This window comes from Capsicum annuum, chromosome 4 (genome assembly GCF_002878395.1).
Source record: "Capsicum annuum cultivar UCD-10X-F1 chromosome 4, UCD10Xv1.1, whole genome shotgun sequence".
Classification (NCBI taxonomy): domain Eukaryota; kingdom Viridiplantae; phylum Streptophyta; class Magnoliopsida; order Solanales; family Solanaceae; genus Capsicum; species Capsicum annuum.
Genome location: NC_061114.1, coordinates 104,072,950 through 104,097,575, shown reverse-complemented (window position 1 = coordinate 104,097,575; position 24,626 = coordinate 104,072,950). Strand labels below are relative to the sequence as shown.

General features: G+C 36.7%; 1 protein-coding gene across 9 annotated transcripts; it reads right to left on the bottom strand.

Annotated features, from left to right (window-relative positions):
* Nucleotides 1–3,101: 3,101 nt before the first annotated feature.
* On the bottom strand, nucleotides 3,102–24,626 carry LOC107867998 (shaggy-related protein kinase epsilon). 9 transcript variants are annotated; one of them, XM_047411922.1, is made up of 14 exons: nucleotides 24,552–24,626; nucleotides 24,271–24,345; nucleotides 15,785–15,985; nucleotides 15,608–15,700; nucleotides 8,173–8,232; nucleotides 7,732–8,004; nucleotides 7,478–7,549; nucleotides 7,348–7,404; nucleotides 5,597–5,737; nucleotides 5,447–5,497; nucleotides 5,271–5,366; nucleotides 5,078–5,161; nucleotides 3,429–3,531; nucleotides 3,102–3,352 (listed from the first exon to the last, which is right to left on the bottom strand). In XM_047411922.1, exons 3-14 carry the CDS (start codon nucleotides 15,902–15,904, stop codon nucleotides 3,270–3,272), a joined length of 1,233 nt encoding a protein of 410 aa, XP_047267878.1. In that variant the 5' UTR covers nucleotides 15,905–15,985; nucleotides 24,271–24,345; nucleotides 24,552–24,626; the 3' UTR covers nucleotides 3,102–3,269. The 9 variants fall into 9 exon arrangements, with proteins under 9 accessions (XP_047267878.1, XP_016570022.1, XP_047267879.1 ...); XM_016714536.2 differs by having other exon boundaries at nucleotides 15,785–15,890; nucleotides 24,448–24,608; XM_047411923.1 differs by having other exon boundaries at nucleotides 15,785–15,890; nucleotides 24,552–24,603.

Below are 24,626 nucleotides of genomic sequence, written 5' to 3'. Positions count from 1 at the left end.
GGTTAGCTTGTGGTCCTTCGGGGTCATGAGCACCGTGTAGCATTCTGGGTACCAGATCCGGGGCGTTACATGGAGAAGGCTTATTATTTGAGGTATTCTATTCATTCTAGAATGGTTAATATGTACCATTACTTAAAGCAACACTATTAATGTAGTGGAATGAAGAAGGACATTGTGGAGTTCATGGCCAAGTACTTAAATTACCGACAAGTCAAATATGAGCATCGGCGATCGGGTGGTATGATGTAGACGATGCCCATTCTCTAGTGGAAATAGGAGTTAGCTTAAGGACTTTCAAACTACAAATTATGCCCCGTGGGCAAGAGTTGACTCTACCACGTTATATTTTCATTTATGAGATGTTCTACAACTATTTCCTTAGAGGCAAGACTTAGCTCAAGGACTTTCAAACTACAAATTATGTCCTATGGGTAAAAGTTGACTCTACAACGTTATGTTTTCATTTATGAGATGTTCTACAATTATTGCCTTAGAGGCAAGATTTAGCTCAAGGATTTTCAAATGATAAATTATGCTCCACAGACAAGAGTTGATACTACCACGTTATGTCGTTCTACAACTCTTTCCTTAGAGGAAAGACTTAGCTCAAGGACTTTCAAACAATAAATTATGTCCCACGGGCAAGAGTTGACACTACCACATGATGTCTTCATTTATGAGATATTCTACAACTACTGCCTTAGATGCAAGACTTCTTTCAAAGACTTTCAAACTATAAATTATGCCTCACGGACAAGAGTTGACTCTACCACGTTATGTTTTCATTTAAGAAATATTCTACAACTATTGCCTTAGAAGCAAGACTTTGCTCAAGGACTTTTAAACTATAAATTATGTCCCATGGGCAAGAGTTGACTCTACCACGTTATGTTTTCATTTATGAGATGTTCTACAACTATTGTCTTAGAGAAAAGACTTAGCTCAAGGACTTTCAAACTATAAATTATGCCCCACGGACAAGAGTTGACACTACCACGTTATTTCTTCATTTATGAGATGTTCAACAACTCTTATTTTAAAGGCAAGACTTAGCACAAGGACTTTCAAATTATAAATTATGTCCTACGGTCAAAAGTTGGCACTACCACGTTATGTCTTTATTTATGGATGTTCTACAACTTTCGACTTAGAGGCGCGACTTATCCCAAGAATTTTCAAACAAGTTACGTATATTGGGCAAGTGTCAACACTAACATATTGTGTTTTTTACTTATGAAATGCTCTATAACTCTTTTCTTAGAGGTAAGACTTAGCCTTAGGACCATCAAACAATAAGTTATGCCCCATGGGCAAGAGTTGACACCACCACATTGTGTATTGATTTATGAGATGTTTCATAAATCTTCCCTTAGAGGCAAGACTTAAACCAAGGACTTTCAAGTAACAAGTTGTGCCCCGTAGGCAAGAGTTGACATTACCACATTGTGTTTTGATTTATATCCAAAGTCACCTGCTATCGAGGCTATAGCATATAATTTCCTAGATTTTGCATTCCCTTTATTTTAATAAAATGGCCATCTGGCCTTTTTTAATTTAAAAAAAAAAAAAAAACAAGGTCTTAATATTTAGTCTTCAAATCTACAGCCATCTTAATTATTACCCCCTCCGTTTCAGAATAAATGAATTGTTGGGGTATTTATTGGTGTTTTAAAATAAGTGAATTATTAAATTTTTTTCCTAAATTACCCTTATGATTTGATAAGCAAAAGAAACTGCAGCCAATAGCATTACCAAGGTCAACATTTTGTTTTATTTTATTTTTTTGGGATAAAAGAGACCTCAGGGGTAAAAATGAAAATTTATGTTAAATTTATGTCTTTGATGCTTTTTTCTTGTGTCAAAATCCAATAATTCATTTATTTCGAAACGAAGGGAGTATTATTCAGATGTGCATTCAAATTCAAATATCTTGATCTTAAAAGACATCACGACTCAAGGTAACCCCACCTATTCTTCTATAAAATTTGTAGTTGCAAGTTGTTGTAAGCCCGTGATTTTACTTGGTAATCTAACATAGTATCCTTGCCTTCTAATCGACAAACACAATACTTTAGTTTTGCAAAGTTGAACAAGATTCATAGGGAAGTTTTTGAAATCGAAGATAAGACGCATGATTTATAAAAATTTGCATCTCATATCAGATATAATAAGTAGTTGACAGAATCTAACTTATAGCAGTCTACCCAATGTAAACAATATAACGACCAAGTACATAAACGTGATTGCCCTTTTCAGCCGAAATTCACCAAGTACATAAACGTGATTGCCCTTTTCAGCCGAAATTCAACTTTATCTAGAGTGGGCATATTTTGGTTTAAACCGAAAAAATCAAAAAATCAAACCGAAATTTAATTTTGATTTCGATTTTTTAGATCGGATTCGATTTGTAATTTTAAAATTTTGATTTTTCGATTCGATTTTCGGGTTTTGAAAAAGAAAATCAATTGAACCGAAAAACCAAAATTTTATAAATAATATATATATATATATATATATATATAATATTTAGTAATTCACATTCACAATTAACATTTAACAGTAAATTCGCGTACGCCGCAGGTTGTTTATGAATTGTTTTAGTGACTCAAATATTTTATGAACTATTTTGGTGACTTTGAACTGTTTTATGAACTACTTAAGCAAGGTTATATTATATGTAATGATTAATGACGTTATGTATTATGTTAAGCTTACGATTATTTCATTTCGTCTCATCCATGTTGAGTTATTTATCGTTATTTATATTTGGAAATGAAAAACAGGTTTGAAAAAATATTTTTTCTAAAAAACTCATCAATTTTAAATGTTCAGTTATGAAAAAGAGAGACTAACTACTTTAATATTTCAAACCGAAATAAAAATCCAAAATAACCGAATCGAATTTGTAAAAGCCGAACCAAACCGAATTTATTTCAGTTTGGTTACGGATATCATTTTTGTCAATCCGAAAACCGATAAACCGAACCAATATTAAAAAATCAGACCGAACCGATCGAATGCCCACCCTAACTGTATCAACAAATTCCTTTGTTTTTCTGTTTGGAAACAGAAAATGGTACAAGGAAATAAAAGACCCATCATTAGCAAGTCCAAGTAAGTAGCATTTGCACTAGAGCAACTACTTTCACAATGTTTTTGACAGTCAACAGTTATGAAAAGGAAGAGCCGTCAACCAGGTTGTGCCAAAGTAGATAATAAACAAAGTGATTGCAAATGAGTATACTAAAGATGCATAACATTCACAGAGTTTAGAAACCAAGGGAGGTACACTGCTTCTTAGCATGTTCTGGTATCAGTTTGTTTAAGAGTTCTGCAGATGCTCCTTTCAACTCTGTAAATGAAATTGCACAAAAAGTAATTAAGGAAAGTTCAATTTCTTATAAGGACTGGTAAGGGAATGATTAAACCTTGAGGCCTGAAGTTGAAGAGAGGTGGCAATGGCCGACCATTAGGGAGACGAGACTTAGGGTCACGGAGCTCATCAAAGAAAGAGTGGGTGCAAGCATCCAACTGCAAATGGAAATCAAATAGATAATACAAACGCTTAATAGGCAGTTTTTTCTAATAACTAGAACCAACAGACATTTTCTTGCATGCCATATCAAACATGAAAGAAAGCAGGGGGCAGACCCACATTGGCTCAAGGGGTGTCCTCTGACACTGCTTCGCCGGTAAATGTACTAAATATACACATTTAATTACAAAAAACAACATACTCAGTATATTCCCACAAAGTGAGGTCTGGGGAGAGTAAGTGTATGCAGTCCATATCACTATCTCAGAGATGAGATAGAGAGGCTATTTCTGAACAATATACAGTGACACTGCTAGACACATCAAGCTTCTAGCTCAGCTGGTCCAGCGTCCAAATATGCTTACCATGGTCAGGAGTTTGAATCCTGCTGAACAACCAGGGTTTTCTCCTTTTTTTAAAAATATTTTTCAGTTCTTTCCTACAATTTTCTTTGACCTCAAAGACTCGCTCATCTAATTTTCAACCTCTCAATGCCCTGGATTACAAACATGTTTTTTTATTTCTTTAAATGTTGACACCGCTTACAAAGGATTCTGCGTTCGCCACTGAAAGAAAGATACTTTGCTCTTTATCATTTTTATGCACTTAAAATCTAAGTTGCTAGGACTCTTCAAAAATGTCTATGGGTACGTGTCAGATCCTCCAAAAATAGTGTACTTTTGAAGGATCTGACACGGGTGCGGCAATATTTTTGGAGAGTCCGAGCAACTTAGCTTAAAATGCATAAAAGACTTCCAAATTATGCAATCATTTTGTAAAAGCATCCGACTACATAAGTAACACATAATGCTGCATAACAGAGATGATACAACAATATCATATCAGAATGCTTTTTTATTTTTGAGAAATGGTAACTTTATCAGAAAGCATTTTTTCCGACAACGCAACTAAGATCAGGGTTCATTTTTAATAAGGTCCTAGATCAGGGTTCATATCAGCTGTAAGTGCACTTTATCAGCTCAAGAAATTTGAAAATATTAATTCTTGAGTTATGAAACAAGTAATTGATTCATAAATGACTTGGCCTGTTTGCTAAAGCATTTTAACGGTGTAAAGATATCAAGCTAATTTTTCTGTTGTTACTATTGAGGTAGGGTCTTAGGTAGCTAGGGATTCTCTAAGATCGAAAGAGATTGTTCAGTGTTTAGAAATAAATAGGGGAAAACAACCGTAAGATGACTGGCAACTTAGTTTTTCTTCTTCTTTGTTTGGATAAGGGAAAAACATAGTCGTTTCGATGGAAATTCTAAACAAGGCCAAGTAATGCACACATCACGAAGAGCATGTGATCCTATTACTGTGACTATGAAGCCCTTGGTTATTCTTGGTCCCACAATCATCTAAAAGCATTTCCCAGAGGAAAGACTCCTAAATTAACCATTCAGAATAAGACAATTGTTTGTTCCCTCACATTGCGGTTTGAAGTTTGACCGGGTACTGTTGCTTAATATAAATTTTTGATCTGACCCATTCATCTATATTTGTAGCCGCTAAATTGAGGGGGGGAAAGTTTATACTTACTGCAGTGGACCGCAAATTTGGAGAATACTGGAGAAGCCTTGACACAAGATCAACAGCTTCAGGAGGCATCCGCTTATGAAAAATCTGAGCACCCAAAAAAAAAAAAAGGCGCAATGGGTATATAGGTGTGCATGAAACAATCTGTACTGTATTCGACTATTCTCTATGTAGGAAAAGACACCAAGAAACTTACTTTGTGCCACGGGTGAGCTTTGATTTGTGGGAATTTGAACTCAGTGTAATTTGGATTCATACACTTGATTTCCTCCCGAGTTGGTGTTCCAAGAACCTAGACCATACAAGATTTCAGTACAATTGCATTCTGCAATGATTGTGAAATTAAGTTCATCATTCCGAGAGTGAAGATACCTTGATTATTTCAACGAGCTGATCAACTCCACTCTCACCAGGAAAGAGGGGCTAAGAATATTGTAATGGAAAGAGATTAGAAAGAAGTCAAGAATTATGAAATTGTTCCACTATCTAGAATTAACGAACATGATTTTGAGAGAATAAGACCTGCCCAAGAAGCAGTTCAGCAAGGACGCAGCCCACAGACCAAATGTCAATTGCAAATGTGTATTCAGTTGCTCCAAATATAAGTTCAGGCGCACGATAGTAACGAGAACAAATATATGAAATATTTGGCTCGCCTTTGACCTGAAGGATAATAGACAACTTTAGACAGCTAATTTAAGAGGAACATGAAGATCAAAATAAACACAAGATAGAGCTGAACTATTCTGTACCCTATAGAAAAATGAAATTGAGAGAAGAATAAAGTGTGGGCTTCTAGGGAAAATGATCAAGTCTAACTTGATTGACATTAATGAAAAGCAAATCTTTTGTTGTGGTAGAATCCCTTGTTGATATGGTACAGTGTTGAAAGTTACTTGTTTATCATTTGGTTGACAGATAAAACTCAAAGGGCCAGAGATCACAATCATGAAATACTCTCTTCAAAAATAAGGGAGACTATTTCAATAGTAAGTACTTTGCTTCAGAAACTAGTCCATACAAAAAAAAAATAAGAAAGTAGAAAACAACACTGATTATTTATACCAAAACACTTCGCGTTCCTAAATCATCAGGAGTCAGATAATGGAAAATTGTTCAACTTCCGTAAAATTTTAGTAAATATATAACAAATATAACCATCATGATAGAGTAGAACCACAATCACTTGGCACCAACAAAAGGAATGTGCACAACCACAACAGTTTCCTGATTTATTAGCAAGTGGATGATAGTAGTGCACAACCACTAGGGGTGTACAGACCAAACCGTCAAGTCAAACTAAACCGAAGAACCAAATCAAACCGAGAAAAAAAACCGACTTATGGTTTGGTTTGGTTGGTTTGGCGTTTGAAAAAAAAAATCGACCATTCTTGGTTTGGTTTGGTGTTAACTAAAAAAAAGTCAAACCTAACCAAATCAAACCGACATAATATATATATATATGTGTGTGTATATATGTGTGTGTGCGTGTGTATATATATATATATGCATGTATATAATTTAACTTTTTATACATAAAATATTAATTATAATCTACTTTTAAATACTTTTGCAATTAGTTTTATTAATTTTCAATATTTAGAAAGTAGATGTATATATATCTATATATTCATATTTGGGCCTTTAAGTTGTAATATTTATCCATTAATTGCTAATAAAATGATCCAAAATCCAATATAAACTTAAAACCTAAACTTTTCATTCTTCATCTTATTTTTTAGTTTCAAAGTGTTTTTCGCTCCTCGATTTTTCATAATTGTGGTTTTTCATTAGCACATGAGTGAAAACATACTTGATCTAAACTTCAATCCCAATATAATTGTAAAAAATAAAGATTATAAAAAAAAAACGAGAAAAACCGAAAAAAACAAAAGAACCGACTAAAACCTAAACCGTAAAAAACGATTTTATGTTGGTTTGATTTGGTTTATAGTTTTAATAAACCAACATAATTGATTTGGTTTTTTTTCAATAGAAAACCAAACAAACCCGACCTATGTACACCCCCCTAAACCACAATCACCCATCACAAAAGATGGTACACACCCATAATCATTCCAGGTTTATAAAACCAACGCATTAGGATTCCTCTTCTGCATAAAATGGGTAGGTGATAAAAATGAAATGCGTTAAACTTCTAAGTTGCAAAACTGCTGTCACTGAATAAATCAATAAATAAACGTAGTTCTTCATAACTGGAGTTGGTCAACTTATGAGTAGTCAAAAACAAAAATATTACAAGTTATAATTACCAGAACTTTTGCACTACCAAAATCACAGAGCTTAAGCTGGTGAGTGTGTGGGTTGACCTGCCATAGAAAACTGCAGTAGTCAATATCATAAACCTTTTAATAGACAGACTCTTAAGCTTTAAAAACAGACCAGTAAATTCTGAGGCTTGATGTCCCTGTGACAGACTCCTATCCCATGTATGTAAGCCAAAGCTCTAAAAATCTGAAGGGTATATCAATAAACAATGATTTGCAACAAAATATCTTTAAGGTACTTGTAACAAAAAAGTTTAAAACAGTCATGAGCTGCAACAACTACAAAAAATAAAACAAAACAAGGTGCAATAACTATCACATAATTTTTGCTATAGAACATGAATTTGCTTTCAATTTAAAATGGAAAACCTGATATGTATACAGCTTGACATAAATCATAGGCATTCGTTGGTTTGCTTTGCTGTAATGTCTCAACACGCGGTAGACAGTCTCAGGTACATATTCAAGAACCAAATTAAGATAAAGCTCATCCTTTTCTGTGGTCGAAAAGAAGCAGTGTCTCAGTGAAACAACATTAGGATGATCAAGAAGGCGTATTGTTTGCAATTCCCGATTCTTGTATCTCTTATCCTGCAGAACCTTTTTTATTGCCACAGTTTCTCCAGTTTCGAGGCATTTGGCCTGCAAAAATACACACATAGTTGCCAATAAGTAATAAACTTGGACTTATAATCTGCTACACAAGTTCTGCGCAGAAACAAAAGGGTATTACATATTTCCCCAACCTGTTGTGTATGATATGCCTGAATTAACAGTGGTTATCATCTGTAAAATATAAACAGTTTTTACCTGGAACACAATTCCAAAGGAACCCTGTCCAACAATTCGCTCGGCCATGTAACTAATGGTCTGAATGGCAAAAGAGAATAAATTAGTAAGTAGCAACTTTTAGCACCACAGAAGGACATTAAAGAAAAAAGCAGAAAAGGAAATGTCAAATATTAGTAGAGAAGTAAGATGACACAAGAATACTGGGTTGGTTACAGAGACATGATAAATATGAGCATTGATAGGGTTCATGCCCCTCTACTGAATTCCGTAGTCTCTACTGTAAGTTTTGCTCTGAGAAATGTTAATCTAGACATATGTGTTCCAAAAACTCTGCAAATTATTTTTACCTTTCCCAATTCTCTTATTGATTCCTCATCTCATTGTTTGCAATTTTTATACATTGATTGCAATTATTTGGTAATTTTCCAACTTGGGGAAATCTAGAATATAAAGGAAAAGAAAAAGATAGGCACCAGGTGGCTCAAGGCAATAACATATCAAAAAGCTAACTGATTTCATGCCAGCAACTTATCCCTCGTGCAATCACCATTCTCCAAGACAGTGGAAAGGAAATTGTTGGATGAAACTACCCATGCAGGGTACGTGCAGAACCGAGGGGAAGGACGTAAGATATCTCCAATACACATCTAGTTGAAACGTCATCTAAACGTTACAAGCCTGTTACTCCCATAACTAATTGTCTACTTATATATTTGATTACGAATTCTTGTTTTCTAAAACTTAAACCAGATAAATGTATACAATTAAATCATAAAAGGCAGAAAAAATGGAGTCTTTTTGTTTTTGTTTCCCACCTGGTGCCCAATACCCACTTTGGGTCCGACTAATTCAGATTCGCACGGAGATATCCTACCTCTGCAGGGAAAGTGCTCCAATTGAAGGCAACTCCATTTCTAGGTATTGAACATGAGACCTCTAGTTAATGTTGGAGGGGTATTTACTACACCATCACAACCTTTGGTGGTAATTGGAGTTTTTCAAAACTATTTGCCCCCCTGTAAGGGTGTGCAACAAATGTCCGCAACCAAACAAATAGCTCTACGAATGGAATAATAGTATTAACTGGAAAATGAAAATTTTCTACAGTAAAGAAAAATGTAAGGTACGTATATGTTATATATACATATTTCCCCTTAATCTTTTCTTCTTTCTTTGTTGGCAAAATAGCTCGGTGGACCCTTATACTTGTCTAAGTTTGTAAAGTGAACGTCTCTACTTAAACTTTTGTCATCTGAACCCCTCAACTTAATAAAACTCAACATTTTAAACACTATTTCGGTGTGTGTAACACAAGTGCTGCCACGTCAGCTTCCACTTCATTTTTAAATGTTGCATTAAATTCCACGTCATTTTTAAAATGCAACAACAACAACAACAACAAAAAACCCAGTGTATCCCCACACAGTGGGGTCTAAGGAGGGTAAAATGTACGCAGTCCATACCACCACCTCCGGAGAGGTAGAAAGGTTGTTTCCGATAAACCCCCGGCTCAAGACAAAAAATAATAAACAAATTCATAATAAAGCATGAAACAAGATGGAATAACAAAAATAAGAACCCATGCAGTAATACCCTATACTAACGAACCAAAGGCATCCCCACCCTCATACCCCCACCCCAAAGATTTCCTAACTACAAACTACAACCCCTCTCCCCACAGGCACTAGCCTTCTATCCTAATTCGCGTCCTCCAAACCTTCCTATCTAGGGTCATGTCCTCAGTAAGCTAGCTGTAATTGCTCCATGTCATGTCTAATCACCTCTCTCCAATATTTCTTCGGCCTACCCCTACCCTGTCTGAAACTATCCAAAGCAAGCCTCTCACACCTACGAACTGGGGCATCCGTGCCCCTCCTCATCACGTGCCCGAACCATCTCAACCGAACTTCCCCCATCTTGTCCTTCACCAAAGCCACTCCAACCTTCTCCCGATTAGTCTCATTCCTAACCCTATCACTCCTAGTAAGCCCACACATCCAACGCAACATCCGCATTTTCTCCACCTTCAATTTTTGGATATGGGAGTTCTTCACTGGCCAACACTCCGCTCCATACAACATGGTCAGACGGACTGCCACTCTGTAGAATTTACCTTTAAGTTTAGGCGGCACCTTCTTATCACACAACACTCCAGAAGCGAGCCTCCACTTCATCCAACCTGCCCCAATACGGTGGAAGATATCCTCATCAATCTCTTCATTCCCCAAATCATGGACCCGAGATACTTAAAACTATCCCTCCTACAAACAACCTGAGAATCCATCTTAACTACCACCTCGTTCTCCTGCCTCAAGTCATTAAACTTGCATTCCATATACTCTGTCTTGCTCTTACTCAACCTGAACCCTTTAGACTCAAGGGTTTGTCTCCAAACCTCCAATTTATCATTCACACCTCCCCGCGTCTCATCAATCAATACTACATCATCCACAAAAAGCATACACAAAGGCACCTCTCCTTAAATACGCCACGCCGCGTCAACACATCCATCACCAATGCAAACAAAAATGGGCTGAGAGTCTATCCCTGATGCAACCCTGTCAAAACAGGGAAATGCTCTGAATCTCCTCCTGCCGTCCTCACCCGAGTCTTAGCTACATCATACATGTCCTTAATCGATCTGATGTACGCCACCGGGACCCCACTCACCTTCAAGCATCTCCAAAGAACATCCCTAGGGACTTTGTCGTAAGCTTTCTCCAAGTCGATAAACACCATGTGAAGATCCTTCTTCCTTTCTCTATACTGCTCCACCAGTCTCCGCACCAGGTGAATTGCCTCCGTCGTCGAGCGACCGGGCATAAAGCCAAACTAATTCTCCGAAATAGACACTATCCTCCTCAACCTCTGCTCGACCACTCTCTCCCAAATCTTTATAGTGTGACTCAACAACTTAATACCCCTGTAGTTATTGCAAATCTGGATGTCAACCTTATTCTTATATAAAGGAATCATGGTACTCCACCTCCAAGCCTCAAGCATTTTTGCAGTCTTGAAAATGTCGTTAAACAATTCGGTCAACCACCTTAAACCAGCCCTGCCAATAAACATCCAAAAATTCATAGGAATCTCGTCTGGCCCCATCGCCCCACCCCTTCTTCACATCCTGCGAATAGCCTCACTGACTCCTCCACCTTAAAACGCCTACAATAGCTGAAATCACGACACTCTTCTGAGTGCTCCAGCTCCCCTAACACAATGTCTCTGTCTCCCTCATCATTCAAGAGTCGATGAAAATACGACTGCCATTTTCTCTAAATATGAACGTCCTCCACCAGCACACTACCATCCTCCCTCTTAATGCACTTCACTTGATCAAGGTCACGACCCTTCCTCTCCCTAGCCTTAGCAAGCCTATACAAAATTTTTTCCACGCATCTCTCCTCTAACCCCGCATGCAAGCTGTCAAATGCAGCCGCCTTAGCAGCCGTAACTGCTGACTTAGCCTCTTTCCTAGCTAACTTGTACTCCTCCCTATTAACCTGTTTATCCTCCTCATCCTTACTCTCAACCAACTTAGCATATGCCCCTTTATTTGTCTCCACTTCTTTACTTCTTCATTCCACTACCAATCCCCTTGACGCTGACCAGCCCGGCCCCTCGAAACACCCAACACCTCTCTAGCAGTCTCCTTGATGCACCTAGCCGCCCTATCCCACATACCATCCACATCCCCCCTACACTCCCATACCCCCATCTCCGCCACCTTCTTCCCTATCTCTAGCATACTTACTGACATCAAGCCACCCCACTTTATTCTAGGTCGACCCTCCCCTCCCCTTCCTTCTCTTCTTATCCTTCTTTAAGCCCATTTCCATCACCAAAAGCCTGTGTTAGGTCAAAAGGTTCTCACTCGGAATGACCTTACAATCCTTACACAGCATCCTATCCCCCTTCCTAAGCAGCAGAAAGTCAATTTGAGTCTTGGCTATTGCGCTTCGGAAGGTGGCCAAGTGATCCTCCTCCTTCAGAAAGCTCGAATTCACTACCACCATCCCAAAAGCCCTCGCAAAATCCAACATAGCATAGCAGCTCCCTCTTCATTCCTCTCCCCAAAACCATATCCACCATGCACATCGCCATAGCCTCCTGGTAACACCCCGATGTGTCCATTGAAATCTCCTGCTACAACAATCTTCTCAGAGATCGGCACGCCTCTCACCACCTCGTCCAAAGCCTCCCAAAAACGTTTCTTCTCCTCACCGTCCAAGCCCACCTGCGGCGCATAAGCACTACACACGTTCAGAGTAACTCCCCTAATGACCTTATTTTTTTTTTAAATGCCACATAAAAAATTAAATACTAAATAAATTTAAATTGAGAAAGTAAATTACAAATGAAAAAATTTTCAATACTCACTAGTTAAATTACAACAAAAACAAACCCAGTGTATTCCCACCTAGTGGGGTCTGGGGGGGTAAGATGTACGCAGTCCATACCTCTACCTCTGAAGAAGTAGAAAGGCTGTTTCCGATAGACCCCCGGCTCAAGACACGAGATACCACACAAACACCTAGTAAAGCACAGCACAAGATTACATAACATAAATACGACACCCATAAGTAATATAAAACAGAGGGAAGCACACAGATTTATAATAAAACACGGGACACGGACTCCTAACAAGAAAAAAACCCCACCAAGTAATTCCCTACACTAGCGACTCAAACTGGCCCTAGTCCTCCGCCCTAATTCGCGTCCTCCAGACCTTCCTATCTAGGGTCATGTCCTCGGTGAGCTGTAACTGCTCTATGTCCCGCCTAATCACCTCACCCCAGTACTTCTTCGGCCTACCCCTACCCCGCCTAAAACCATCCAACGCTAGCCTCTCACACCTACGGACCGGGGCATCCATGCCCCTCCTCTTCACGTGTCCGAACCACCTCAATCGGGCTTCCCGCATCTTGCACTCCACTGGAGTCACACCAACCTCCTCCCGGATGGTCTCATTCCGAACTCTATCCCCTCTAGTCAGCCCACACATCCAGCGCAACATCCGCATTTCTGCCACCCTCATCTTTTGGATGTGCGAGTTCTTAACTGGCCAACACTCGGCTCCATACAACATGGCCGGACGGACTACCGCCCTGTAGAATTTGCCTTTAAGCTTTGGCGGCACCTTCTTATCACACAGCACCCCCGACGCGAGCTTCCACTTCATCCATCCCGCCCCAATACGGTGCGAGACATCCTCGTCAATCTCACCGTTACTCTGGATCACGGACCCGAGATACTTGAAACTCTCCCTCTTACCTACCTCCTGTGATTCCAGCTTCACTACTGCCTCATTCTCCCGCCTCACGTCATTAAACTTGCATTCCACATACTCTGTCTTGCTTCTGCTCACCCTGAACCCTTTAGACTCAAGGGTTTGCCTCCACACCTCTAATTTGTCACTCACACCCCGTCGAGTCTCATCTATCAGAACTACATCATCTGCAAAAAGCATAAACCACGGCACCTCCCCTTGAATACGCCGCGTCAACACATCCATCACCAATGCAAACAAAAAGGGACTAAGAGTAGATCCCTGATGCAACCCTGTCCGGACAGTGAAATGCTCTGAGTCTCCTCCGCCGTCCTCACCTTAGTTTTCGCTCCATCATACATATCCTTGATTGCTCTGATATATGCCAGCGGTACTCCACTCACCTCCAAGCATCTCCAAAGCACCTCCCTGGGGACTTTGTCGTAGGCCTTCTCCAGGTCGATAAACACCATGTGCAGGTCCTTCTTCCTCTCCCTATACTGTTCCACCAACCTCCGTACCAGGTGAATTGCCTCCGTCGTCGAGCGGCCAGGCATAAATCCAAACTGGTTTTCTGAAATAGACACTATCCGTCTCAGCGTCACCTCGACCACTCTCTCCCAGATCTTCATAGAGTGGCTCAATAACTTAATCCCCCTATAGTTATTGCAACTCTGGATGTCCCCCTTATTCTTATAGAGAGGTATCATGGTGCTCCACCTCCAAGCCTCGGGCATCTTTGCCGTCTTGAAGATTTCATTAAACAATCCAGTCAACCACCTAACACCAGCCTCTCCAACAAATGAAACAATTTTCAATACTCACTGGTTCTTTCTGTGGGGGTGGGGAAAATTGAGTAAGGGGAGAATATGATGCTTTTGGCGGAGGATGGAGGTTTACAGCGGGTTCTCGGCGGAAGAGTCTTTCTCTCTCGCGTTTCCTCTTTGTTTACTCTGTGTATCAGTTGTCTTCGTTTTTCACTCTCTCCCGTCTCTCTGTCTTTTATTCGTTTTCTATGTATGTGTGTAGTGTATCTTTTCTGTATTGGTGTGTGGGTGTGTAAATGGCTGTGTATAATGATGGAGAGGAGCTCCTCTCTCCAATGTATGTGAGTGATGTGTGTGTATATGTATTATGAGGGTATTTTGTAGAATTGTTTGGTTTAATGGCTGGGTGACGATGGCAATAGCAACCTTGGGGCTGCAATGGTGCGGAGAAGGAGGATTAGAGGAGGCTTTAATGGTGACGATGGCAAGCAACGGTGTTGCGGGGTGCGGGGTGGGGGCTTTTTTTTTATTTTTAAATTTTTTTTAATTGTTTAATGTAAAAATGACCCTCACTCGCCCCATGCGCGTGCAGTCACGCGCTTTATCTAACTCATCCAATTTTGTGCCACATAGCGATCAACGGTCAAAGGGGTTTGAAATATTGTGTTTTAATGAGTTCAGGGATTCAAATGACAAAAGGCTAAGTAGAGACGTTCACTTTACAAACTCAGACAAGTACAAGGGTCCACCGAGCTATTTTGCCTTTTTTGTTCAATAAAAGATAGTACACCCGATCCCTTTACTCACCTCAACATCTATAGAAAAGAGTGCTTTCTCCTCAATATTTTACGATAATAAGGTAAGTATTCTACTCTGGATCAATTAAATACCATGAGCTGACCTTCTAAAAGTATAGATTAAATATTTGTAGTGCACATAAGATGCAGGAAATGATAGGGGAGCAAGATCTAACTTTACTTTCTGATATTCAGCCAAAAGGAAACTATTACAATGAGAATTGCTCATTGAATCTATAGATCAATTCAAATTTTATCTTTGATCTAATATTACTTTCTGAATTCCTAAAACAAAAAGAGACTAATGCAAAGATATTTGTTGCTTAACTCAATAAGATCAATGCCTCTGTTAGATGACTCTAGACCTTGCATATTGTCCATTTTTATTTTATTTTTAATTCTTTTTCTTCAATGATAAATTCTTTGTCTGTTAATTTGTAGTGCTCATGAAATAAATATAAAAACCATTAGAAAATACAGTATCACACAATTAACATGTGTAACTAACATATTCTAGAGCTTGAACCCAATATTTTCAAAACTGAACAATCAACAACACACCCAGTGTATTCCCACAAAGTGGGGTGAAAATTGAACAATCAATGATTGAAAATTTTTACCTGCTTAGGATCACCATTTTTCCCCCCAATAGTTGTCACAATGATGTGTCCCTTTTCTGTTCCATTTCCATCAACTAAAGCTGCTTCCATTTCCTATCACAGGTGAAACTAGCTAAGATAAACCAAGTGTACATAGACGAAGAGACCAGAATATGCAGTCCTCTTTGCAGAACCAACCTTTTCTGCTTTATCATCTCTGATCTTCATTTCATTTATTTCTTCAGGAAGTTTGTCGACAAGCATGACATCAGTTTGAGGTTTTACACCTGCTGAAGGCATTACACTGCCAGAAGTCATATTAGGAACAAAGATAAGAACTTGCTTATGGTAGTGATCAATGGGCACAACTTGAAAGACAAATCATCAGCTTCCAAAAACCTGGGGTGCAACGATATAAAATAATTAGAAAAGATATGGATGATGCTAAATCTACATTTCAAAGTTGTGTCATAATTTCTGAACCAAAAAATTGTTTGGTAATTTCTATTTTGTGGACTCACATATTAATATATTATATATAGATATGCTATCATCAAAGGAGCTCATTTTATGACCTAATAAGATATAAAAGTTTTTGAGCCTAAAAGTAAATATGTATTTGTATGGGTTTTATTGGAATTATAGAAAACTCATAGACCTTTTCTAAAGCCCGATGGAGACTTATTGAAAAAGGTACCTTTTCAACTGAAAAGGCAATGTTTTTCTTCTTTTCTATCCCATCTCTGAGAAGAAATAAACTAAGAGCAATATCAAGATTTTGATAAATTTTCCTTCAATCAAGTCTTGCAATGGAACGAGGTTAGTGTTCCTACCATTTTTCTATAATCACATCATTGTTTAATGATTTACTTGCGATCTTGCAGTGAATTTCTTTAAAGATTTGCAACAAGTGGTATCAAGAGCAAGGTCTTGTTAAATTATTAGACGTGATATTTAATTTGTCTTTTATTATTTCGGAATCAATTTGAATGTCTTGACTGGGTGATGGTTTAATATCAACACAAGTAACCCTCTTTTTAAATTTTACTGCGACCGCAAAGCGACATTCGGCTTGACGATGTTTAAAGGAACTAGAATACCTCATTCTTTAATTTTATTGTCACTAATTCTGATATATGAGGAGTCGCTTGAAAGGGTATTTGCAAAACATAATAGAATTTAAGAATGGTTTGCCATCTGCGACCTCATATTTTTTTACTTTTTGAGTTTTTTGAATGTTCAATTTTTTCAACTTAAAATATTTGAAGATCCATCTATTTATTTTAAAGCCATTATTCTTGTTTTGGTTCTTGTCCATTTTTTAGAACAAGTTTTGGCATTTCGTTTTAGGCAGTTTCTTTGCCCATTTAACGATAGAAAAGGTTGGGTTTTCCCATTTTGTTGGAACAAGCATTTTGGGATTATTTCAGTTCTTTTAAAAAAATAAATTGTCGTTTCCTTCAAGTTTGTTCCGATGACAGTATTCTGCCATTAAGATTCTTTTTTTTTGATTAAACAAGATGAGATGAAAACTTTTTATTTTTCATTATTTGTGAAAAGAAAACTCATATAAAAGTTGTTCTTCTGAAGTTTTTTAGTGATGACTAGAAATCTAGGGGACAATATTGTGTCGTTCTTGCTTGGTTTGGAACAAGATTTACATTTTAGTTAAAATTGTTATTATTCAATTTGTGCTTCTTGTTTAAAAGTGAGTAAATTAAATCAATATGTTGCCAAAGTAATCTCTATTGTGTAGATTTTTTTTACTTTGAACATGTACACATTTTTATCTATACGAAATAATTATCACAAAGGAGATTATTTTGGCCAGATTATGGATAGTCATGAAAATATGATACATTTATAATGCATGCTAATAATGTATTAGTCAAAGAAAAGCATATGGTTAGGCCGCTTTATTAATCAATATTTATTAACTATGTACAAGAGTACCACTTACAAGTTATTATTTTTGTCCAAAGACTAAATGATAATTTGTGTTAGGTACCTTGAGATGGGTCCACTTTTATGTATATGTGTGTGATAAATAGAATTTTTGATTTATTTATCATTTTTCTTTAAATTTATTTAATTTAATTATCTACATGATCTATTTGAATGATTAATCGTGAGCATTGTTTATTTTATCTTATAGAATATTTGCCAATATGAATAATATTCCCGTGCCTAATGGCATAAACTTCAAAAATTGGACTTTGAAAGAGCTGATAGCACAATGTGCGCAAGAAGAGGACGGAATTAAAAAAGAGCCGATGGAATGAGCTCATTTGGGATCTACTTCTAGAATTAGAATTGTTAAACATAAGCAAAAAAGAAGTAAGACTAAGAAAACTGCAGACGAAGGAACATCACAGTCCAAGAATACAGAGGCTTGTTTCTTTTGCAAGAAAATTGATCGCATTAAGAAAGAATGTTCCAAGTACGCTGGGTAGCCTGAAAAGAAAGGTAAACTTCTCAACTTCGTTTGTTCAGAAGTTAATTTGACTATGGTACCTAGTGACACTTGGTAGGTAGATACAGGCGGAACTACTTACGTAAGTGCCACTATGCATGATTGCATAACAGGAGCCAAGAGCCCATTGATGTTGAAAGATACATTTATGTGGGCAATAACAATAAAGCAGTTGTGGAGGATATTGGTGTCTTTAGAATTCCATTAGATATTGGTTTTTATTTGGAATGGAGGAAACATTTATTACACCATCATTACAAAATGTAATTTCTATTTCTTCTTTAGACATATCTGGATACAATTGTACTAGTGAAAATTGAATTTGTTGTATTTCTCTAAATTCTAACATTGTTGGAACTGGTACTCTGATTGATAAGTTATACAAATTGAATAGACAACCCTCATGCAGCAATGAAAACCTGTATTCAAGTAACTTCAGGACTAAGCACAGATTAACAAATGAGAATTCATCAATATTATGGCATAAGTGATTGGGTCATATTTCTAAACAAAGAATATAAAGACTTGTATCAGAAGGAATTTTTTATTCCCTTGATTTATTAAATTTTGAAATTTGTATAGAATGTATTAAAGAAAAACAAACGAATATAAGGAAAAGAGGTGTTTATAGGAGTAAAGAGCCATTAGAGTTGATACATACAAATGGTCAACAATATTTTATAAACTTTATAGATGACTATTCCCGTAATGGATATTTCTATTTAATTCATGAGAAGTCATAAGCTTTTGATTTTTTAAAAATTTTCAAGGCTGAAGTTGAAACTCAATTAGGTAAAAAAATTAAAGCTGTCAAATCTAATCATGGAGGAGAATACTACGGTAGATGCGATGGATCAAGTGAATAACGTCCGAAGCCTTTTGCAAAATATGTGACAGAGTGTGCGATTGTACCTCAATACACCATGCCGACGACTCTAAGTCAAAATCGTGTAGCTGACGGACAAAACCAAACTCTTAAGGATATGGTAGAAAGTATGATTAGTCATTTTTCTTTACCTGAATTGCTTTGGGGAGAAGCATTAAAGACTGCAGTTTACATACTAAATAGAGTTCCAAGCAAAGTGGTAGCTAAGACCCCATAAGAGTTGTAGACTGGTCAAAAGCCTAGTATTAGGCACTTGCATGTCTAGGGATGCACAGTTACAAGCCTAATGAAAAGAAGCTGGATTCAAAAACTGTTAGTTGCTTAGTTGTAGATCACTCAGAAGGATCGAGAGGATTTATGTTTTATGACTCCTCGATTTAGATCCTTTCTCTAAACAGGGAATGCCAAATTTATTGATGATGTTGATTATAGTGAGAGCAATCAAAACATACAAACTGTGTTTGAAGGGGAATTTGATAATATCAATTCTAGAGAAAATGATCAAATTACTTTACGGATGTGTTTCAACCTGTAAATCAGGATTATGGAGAAAGCACAACGATATTACCTGATGTTCACCAACCTCAAGGTGAAGTGCCTAAAAGAAGATATAGCACAGAAAGGAGAAATGCAATTTCGGATAATTATGATGCTTATCTTTAAGAACATAATTTTGACATGGGATTGGAAAATGATCCTATGACTGGTAGTCAAGCAAAATCATGTCGAAATTCTGCTAAATAGATCGAAGCCATGAAAGATGAGTTGAAGTCTATTAAAGACAATGACGTTTAAGATCTTGTCGAGTTACCACAAGGATCAAAACCGATTGATTGTAAGTGAATTTTTAAAACCAAACGTGATTCGAAAGTTGACATCAAAAGATACGCTAAGTCGCTACGGGTTTCACTCAAAAAAAAAGGCATAGATTTTAAAGAGACTTTCTCGCCAGTTTCATCGAAAGACTCCTTTAGAATCATTATGGCACTTGCAGCTCATTACGACTTAGAGCTAAATCAAATGGACGTAACGATTGCATTTCTAAATGGAGACATTGAAGAAATGATATACATGGTGCAATAAGAAACCTTTGAGACGCAAGATTCAAACCACTTTGTATGTCAACTTAAAAAGTTCATAAATGATTTAAAACAAACATCTCATCAATCGTACCAAAAGTTTGATCAGGTGATGACCTCTTTTGGTTTTAAGGAAAACATTGTTGATCAGTGCATATACCTCACGTTCAATGGGAGCAAATTTTTATTATCCTTGTGCTATATGTAGATGACACTCTACTGGCAAACAATAATGTAGGTTTATTGCACGAAAGCAAGAAATTTCTATCCAGCTAATTTGAAATAAAAGATCTTAATGAGGCATCCTTTATTCTAGGTATAGAGATTCATAGGGACCGCACTAGAAACGTTCTTGGACTGTCACAAAGGACATATTGATATGATGCTCAGTAGATTTGGCATTCAAAATTGTGCACCAGGAGATACAACTGCAGCAACTGGTGATAACTTTAGTTTGCGTCAATGTCCAACTTTGAACATAGAGAAAAACGAGATAGATAAAATTCACATCAACAGAAGGAAGTCTCATGTATGCACAAGTTTGTACGCATCAAGATATTGCATACATAGTGGAAATGTCGAGTCGATATTTAAGTGATCCGAAAATAGATCATTGGAAAGCTATAAAACGGGTTATGGGGTATCTTCAAAGAACTTAAGATTACATGTTCACTTATCGGAGGTCGGATCATTTAGAGATCATTGGGTATTCTGATTCAGATTTTGTTGGATGTCTTGATAGTAGGAGATCTACATCAGGTTATGTTTTCATGATGGCTGGAGGAGTTGTTTCTTGGAAAAGTGTGAAACAAACAGTAATAGCCTCTTCTATAATGGAAGCCGAATTTGTGGTCGGCTATGAAGCATCAAATCAGGGAATATGGCTAAGAAATTTTATCACTGGAATGAAAATAGTCGGTGGCATAAAAAGACCATTGAAAATTCATTATGATGATATGTCTACTGAATTATATTTGAACAACCGAAGTTCATCAAAGTCAAAGCATATAGACATTAAGTTTTTGGTTGCTAAAGAAAGGGTTCAGAGTCGTCTTGTGTCGATTGAGCATATTAGTACAAACATGATGATCGCAGATCCGCTTAAGAAGGGTTTGCCACCAAAAGTGTTTCATGGGCATGTGGCTCATATGGGTGTTGTCAAATTTGATAATGAGTCATTTTAGTGGGAGTTTGTTATTTTATTTATGTTATTAATATGTTAAAGTTTATTCTGTATAGACTGAAGTTTCATGAAATCTATGAATTTCGTGCGTTTATTGATAACTCTGCAAAAACAAAGATATTAACTTTCTATTGTAGTTTTGCATAAGGTATACGAAAGTGAGTAGACTATTAAAGTCATAAGTTAGGACCATTTGGAAATAGGCATGCCTTAAATTATTTTACATGTCATTTCCGTATTTGATTTGTCATTTATATTGTTGATATTTGTGACCATTGATGGGTTTAGTCTTGAATATATGTTACGAAACCATTTTAATCCTATATTTGGTAGTATCGATGGACCAGATTGTTTTGAAATATTTAAATCAAGATAGCAAAAGTTTGTGTGCACTAAAGTTTCATCTATGTATGATTATTCAGAAATATATGTGGTCCAAGTGGGAGATTGTTAGTAATTTCTATTTTGTGGACTCACATATTAATATATTATATATAGACATGCTATCATCAACGGAGCTCATTTTATGATTTAATAAAGTAATAGAGTTTTGGGGCCTAAAAGTAAATATCTATTGGTATGGTTTAATCGGAATTATAGAGAACTCATGGACCTTTTCTAAAGCCTGATGGAGACTTATTGGAAAAGGTACCTTTTCAACTAAAAGGCACTTAAGCAATTATATAAAGATTAGTCCCTAAGTCAGATATGACGTTTCTTTCTTTTCTACCCCATCTTTGAGATGAAACAAACTGAGAGCAATATCAACACTTAGAAGATCAAGTTTTCCTTCAATCAAGTCTTGCAACGGAACGAGGTTATTGTTCCTACCATTTTTCTATAATCATATCACTGTTTAATGATTTACTTGTGATCTTGTGGTGAATTTCTTTAAAGATTTCCATCAGAATTGTGGTGAAGATGCAAGATGCAATCAAGATCAGAAATGGCATACAAATTCATACAACATTGACCTGAAATGACCAGAATAGAACCATAGCCGCTCGACATCCTGTTGATAAGAACACATAGTATGATAGTAAGTATTGTAGACATAATACTGCTAGGTTTGGCTATTTAATGTTTTTGTCATCCAATGGTAAATATGACTTGTGTGCATAAACAAAAAAGATCCTATATCACCGGCAACAGGAAATTCTCAAGACCATTTTATGAAAGAATTTCTTGATCCATAATGCAGCCAGAAGATCTTGATTGCATCTTCACCACAATTCACAATTATGGTATATCAAAAAAGAAACCCTACCTTCCCTTATATTATTTCTTCCTGATCTTTGATTATTTGAATGGCCCGCTGCTTGTTTTGGTTTCAATTTCGGAACCAAAATGGAGATCTTGAAAGCTATTGATGCACTTCATTTCAGACCCCCCCCCCCCAAAAAAAAGGAAAAGATAAAGCTCCAGGAAACATAGCTTTACTCACTCAACCAAGTTTGTACACCTCAGAAAGCATAAGTAGTTATAAAATAGTTGCCCGTTGTGTGGAAAAGTTTACATCTTTATATGATCGTCAGCATAAAACCAAGAACTCACACAAAAGTTATGCTAAAGTCAGTTCACGTCCAGCTAATAGCACAAGATAGAATCAAAACACACTGTTCGGATGGTGGTTTTCCATGGTATGGTATGGTTAATAAGAGAACCATGTTTGTTTTGATTGTTTCTTAAAATATATGATATGATATGTTTAATTTCATGGTTTGGTAATCATGAAAACCCTTACTTTATGTAACCACCGATTTGGTGATATCCCATGATTTGCTTTTTTTTCCAATTATGTCCTTATTTAATATTATAAAATCCTATGTACCCTTTATCCTATATTATTAGACTCCACATCCCCCTTCCCCCCTAGAAAAATATTTTTAAAATTTCATTTTTAGAAAATTTTAAGTTTTTTTTCTTATTACATCCCATACCCTGACCCTGACCCCACCTCTTACCAAACCCTCACCCCAATTTTTTTTTTAAAAAAAATTATTTTAAAAAACAAATTCACAACTTTTTCTTACCCCACCCTCACCCACCACTACCCCCCTCCACCACTTACCATCCCCTCTCTCGAACCAATTTTTTAATTTTTTAAAAGATTTCTTACCCCACTACCACCTCTTACCAGCCCCCTCCCCCTTACACCCACCAAAAAAATATTTTTAATTTATTTTTAAAAAAATTCAATACTTTTTTCTTACCCCAACCCTATCCTTGCCCTCGATCCCCTACTCCACAACCCCACCCCAAATATTCTTTTAACAAAAAAAACATAATTTTTTCCTTACCCCACCCCTTATTCTATTCGTTCTCATTGTTTTCTGTTAAATATATACAAATTGTTTCAGAAAATATTTTTCTATTTGCGTAACAAACACAAAAAAATTAGTAAAAAACAATTTGTTTTCCTATTTTTCTTTTTGTATTCCATACCACACACACATAGCATACACAAAAGATGCATTCAAACTTTGTACTTGCTAGTGGTGGTCACATTTCAAAATATCACAAAGAAATGAAATTTGTTACTGTAAAAATAAATCCGATTACATTTATTTTGATCTATACTTGTATTGATTTTGTTAAAATTAACATGAATTTAACAACTTAATAAATTTACATAGCATAATACGTCACGGGTTAGCAGCAACAAATTATTTTATTAACAATAATTGATAAATTTAATATTTATAATAGTTAAGGTCCTAAGGACATTTTAGTAAACTTATTAATTACGATATAGTATCATACCATCAAATCAAATAATAAAACTATTATTAAACAATATTAAACGATACCGTCCATTCAAAAGATTGTATTATACTGTACTGTACAGAATAATATCATACTGTACATATCGAACATTATGAAATCATGGCAAACTATCATCCAAACAAAGTGTAAAACAAAAACAATAAACAAAATTAAACTGAGCTAAGAAAACACTTTTAATGGATATGTCAATAAATACTGTCCGCATCTTAGAGGAAAATGTAGAGAAGGGAACGAAACAGAAGTGCAAATTTTCGAGAAAAAGGAAAGGAGATGTACCAGTAGCTCACAAAAGGTCAAAGCTTGCGATCGTCAAAGCCGCAAAGAATCGCGATCGGAACAAATGGTGAAACCCTACAAGAAGAAAAGAAGGAATCTCCGGTAAAGTTGAAAATTGGGAGTTGTGCTCAAGTTTCAACAACTTTTCATACAGAAACTTTGACTCAGATTTCATACAGAAACTTTGACTCTCTGAGAGGACTGCCAATTCTGCTTGGGAGCAGAGCGGACCCCAACTTCTTTTATCAATTTCAGTTGATTAGAGTTTCTCAGTTACGTACCAGGAGTCTCGGCTACACGTGCCATTTTCTGGTTGGCTTTTACGGACTCACGGTAATAACTCTTGGCACTAGCAG

Excerpts from the sequence above, each read along its gene's own strand:
- LOC107867998 (XM_016714532.2), bottom strand. The coding sequence starts at position 22,218 with ATGTCGAGCGGCTATGGTTCTATTCTGGTCATTTCAG. Across the intron at positions 8,233-15,607 it reads AAAATGGTGATCCTAAGCAG|ACCATTAGTTACATGGCCGA; the intron begins GTAAAAATTTTC and ends TTTGCCATTCAG. Across the intron at positions 3,532-5,077 it reads CAAATTTGCGGTCCACTGCA|TTGGATGCTTGCACCCACTC; the intron begins GTAAGTATAAAC and ends TTCCATTTGCAG.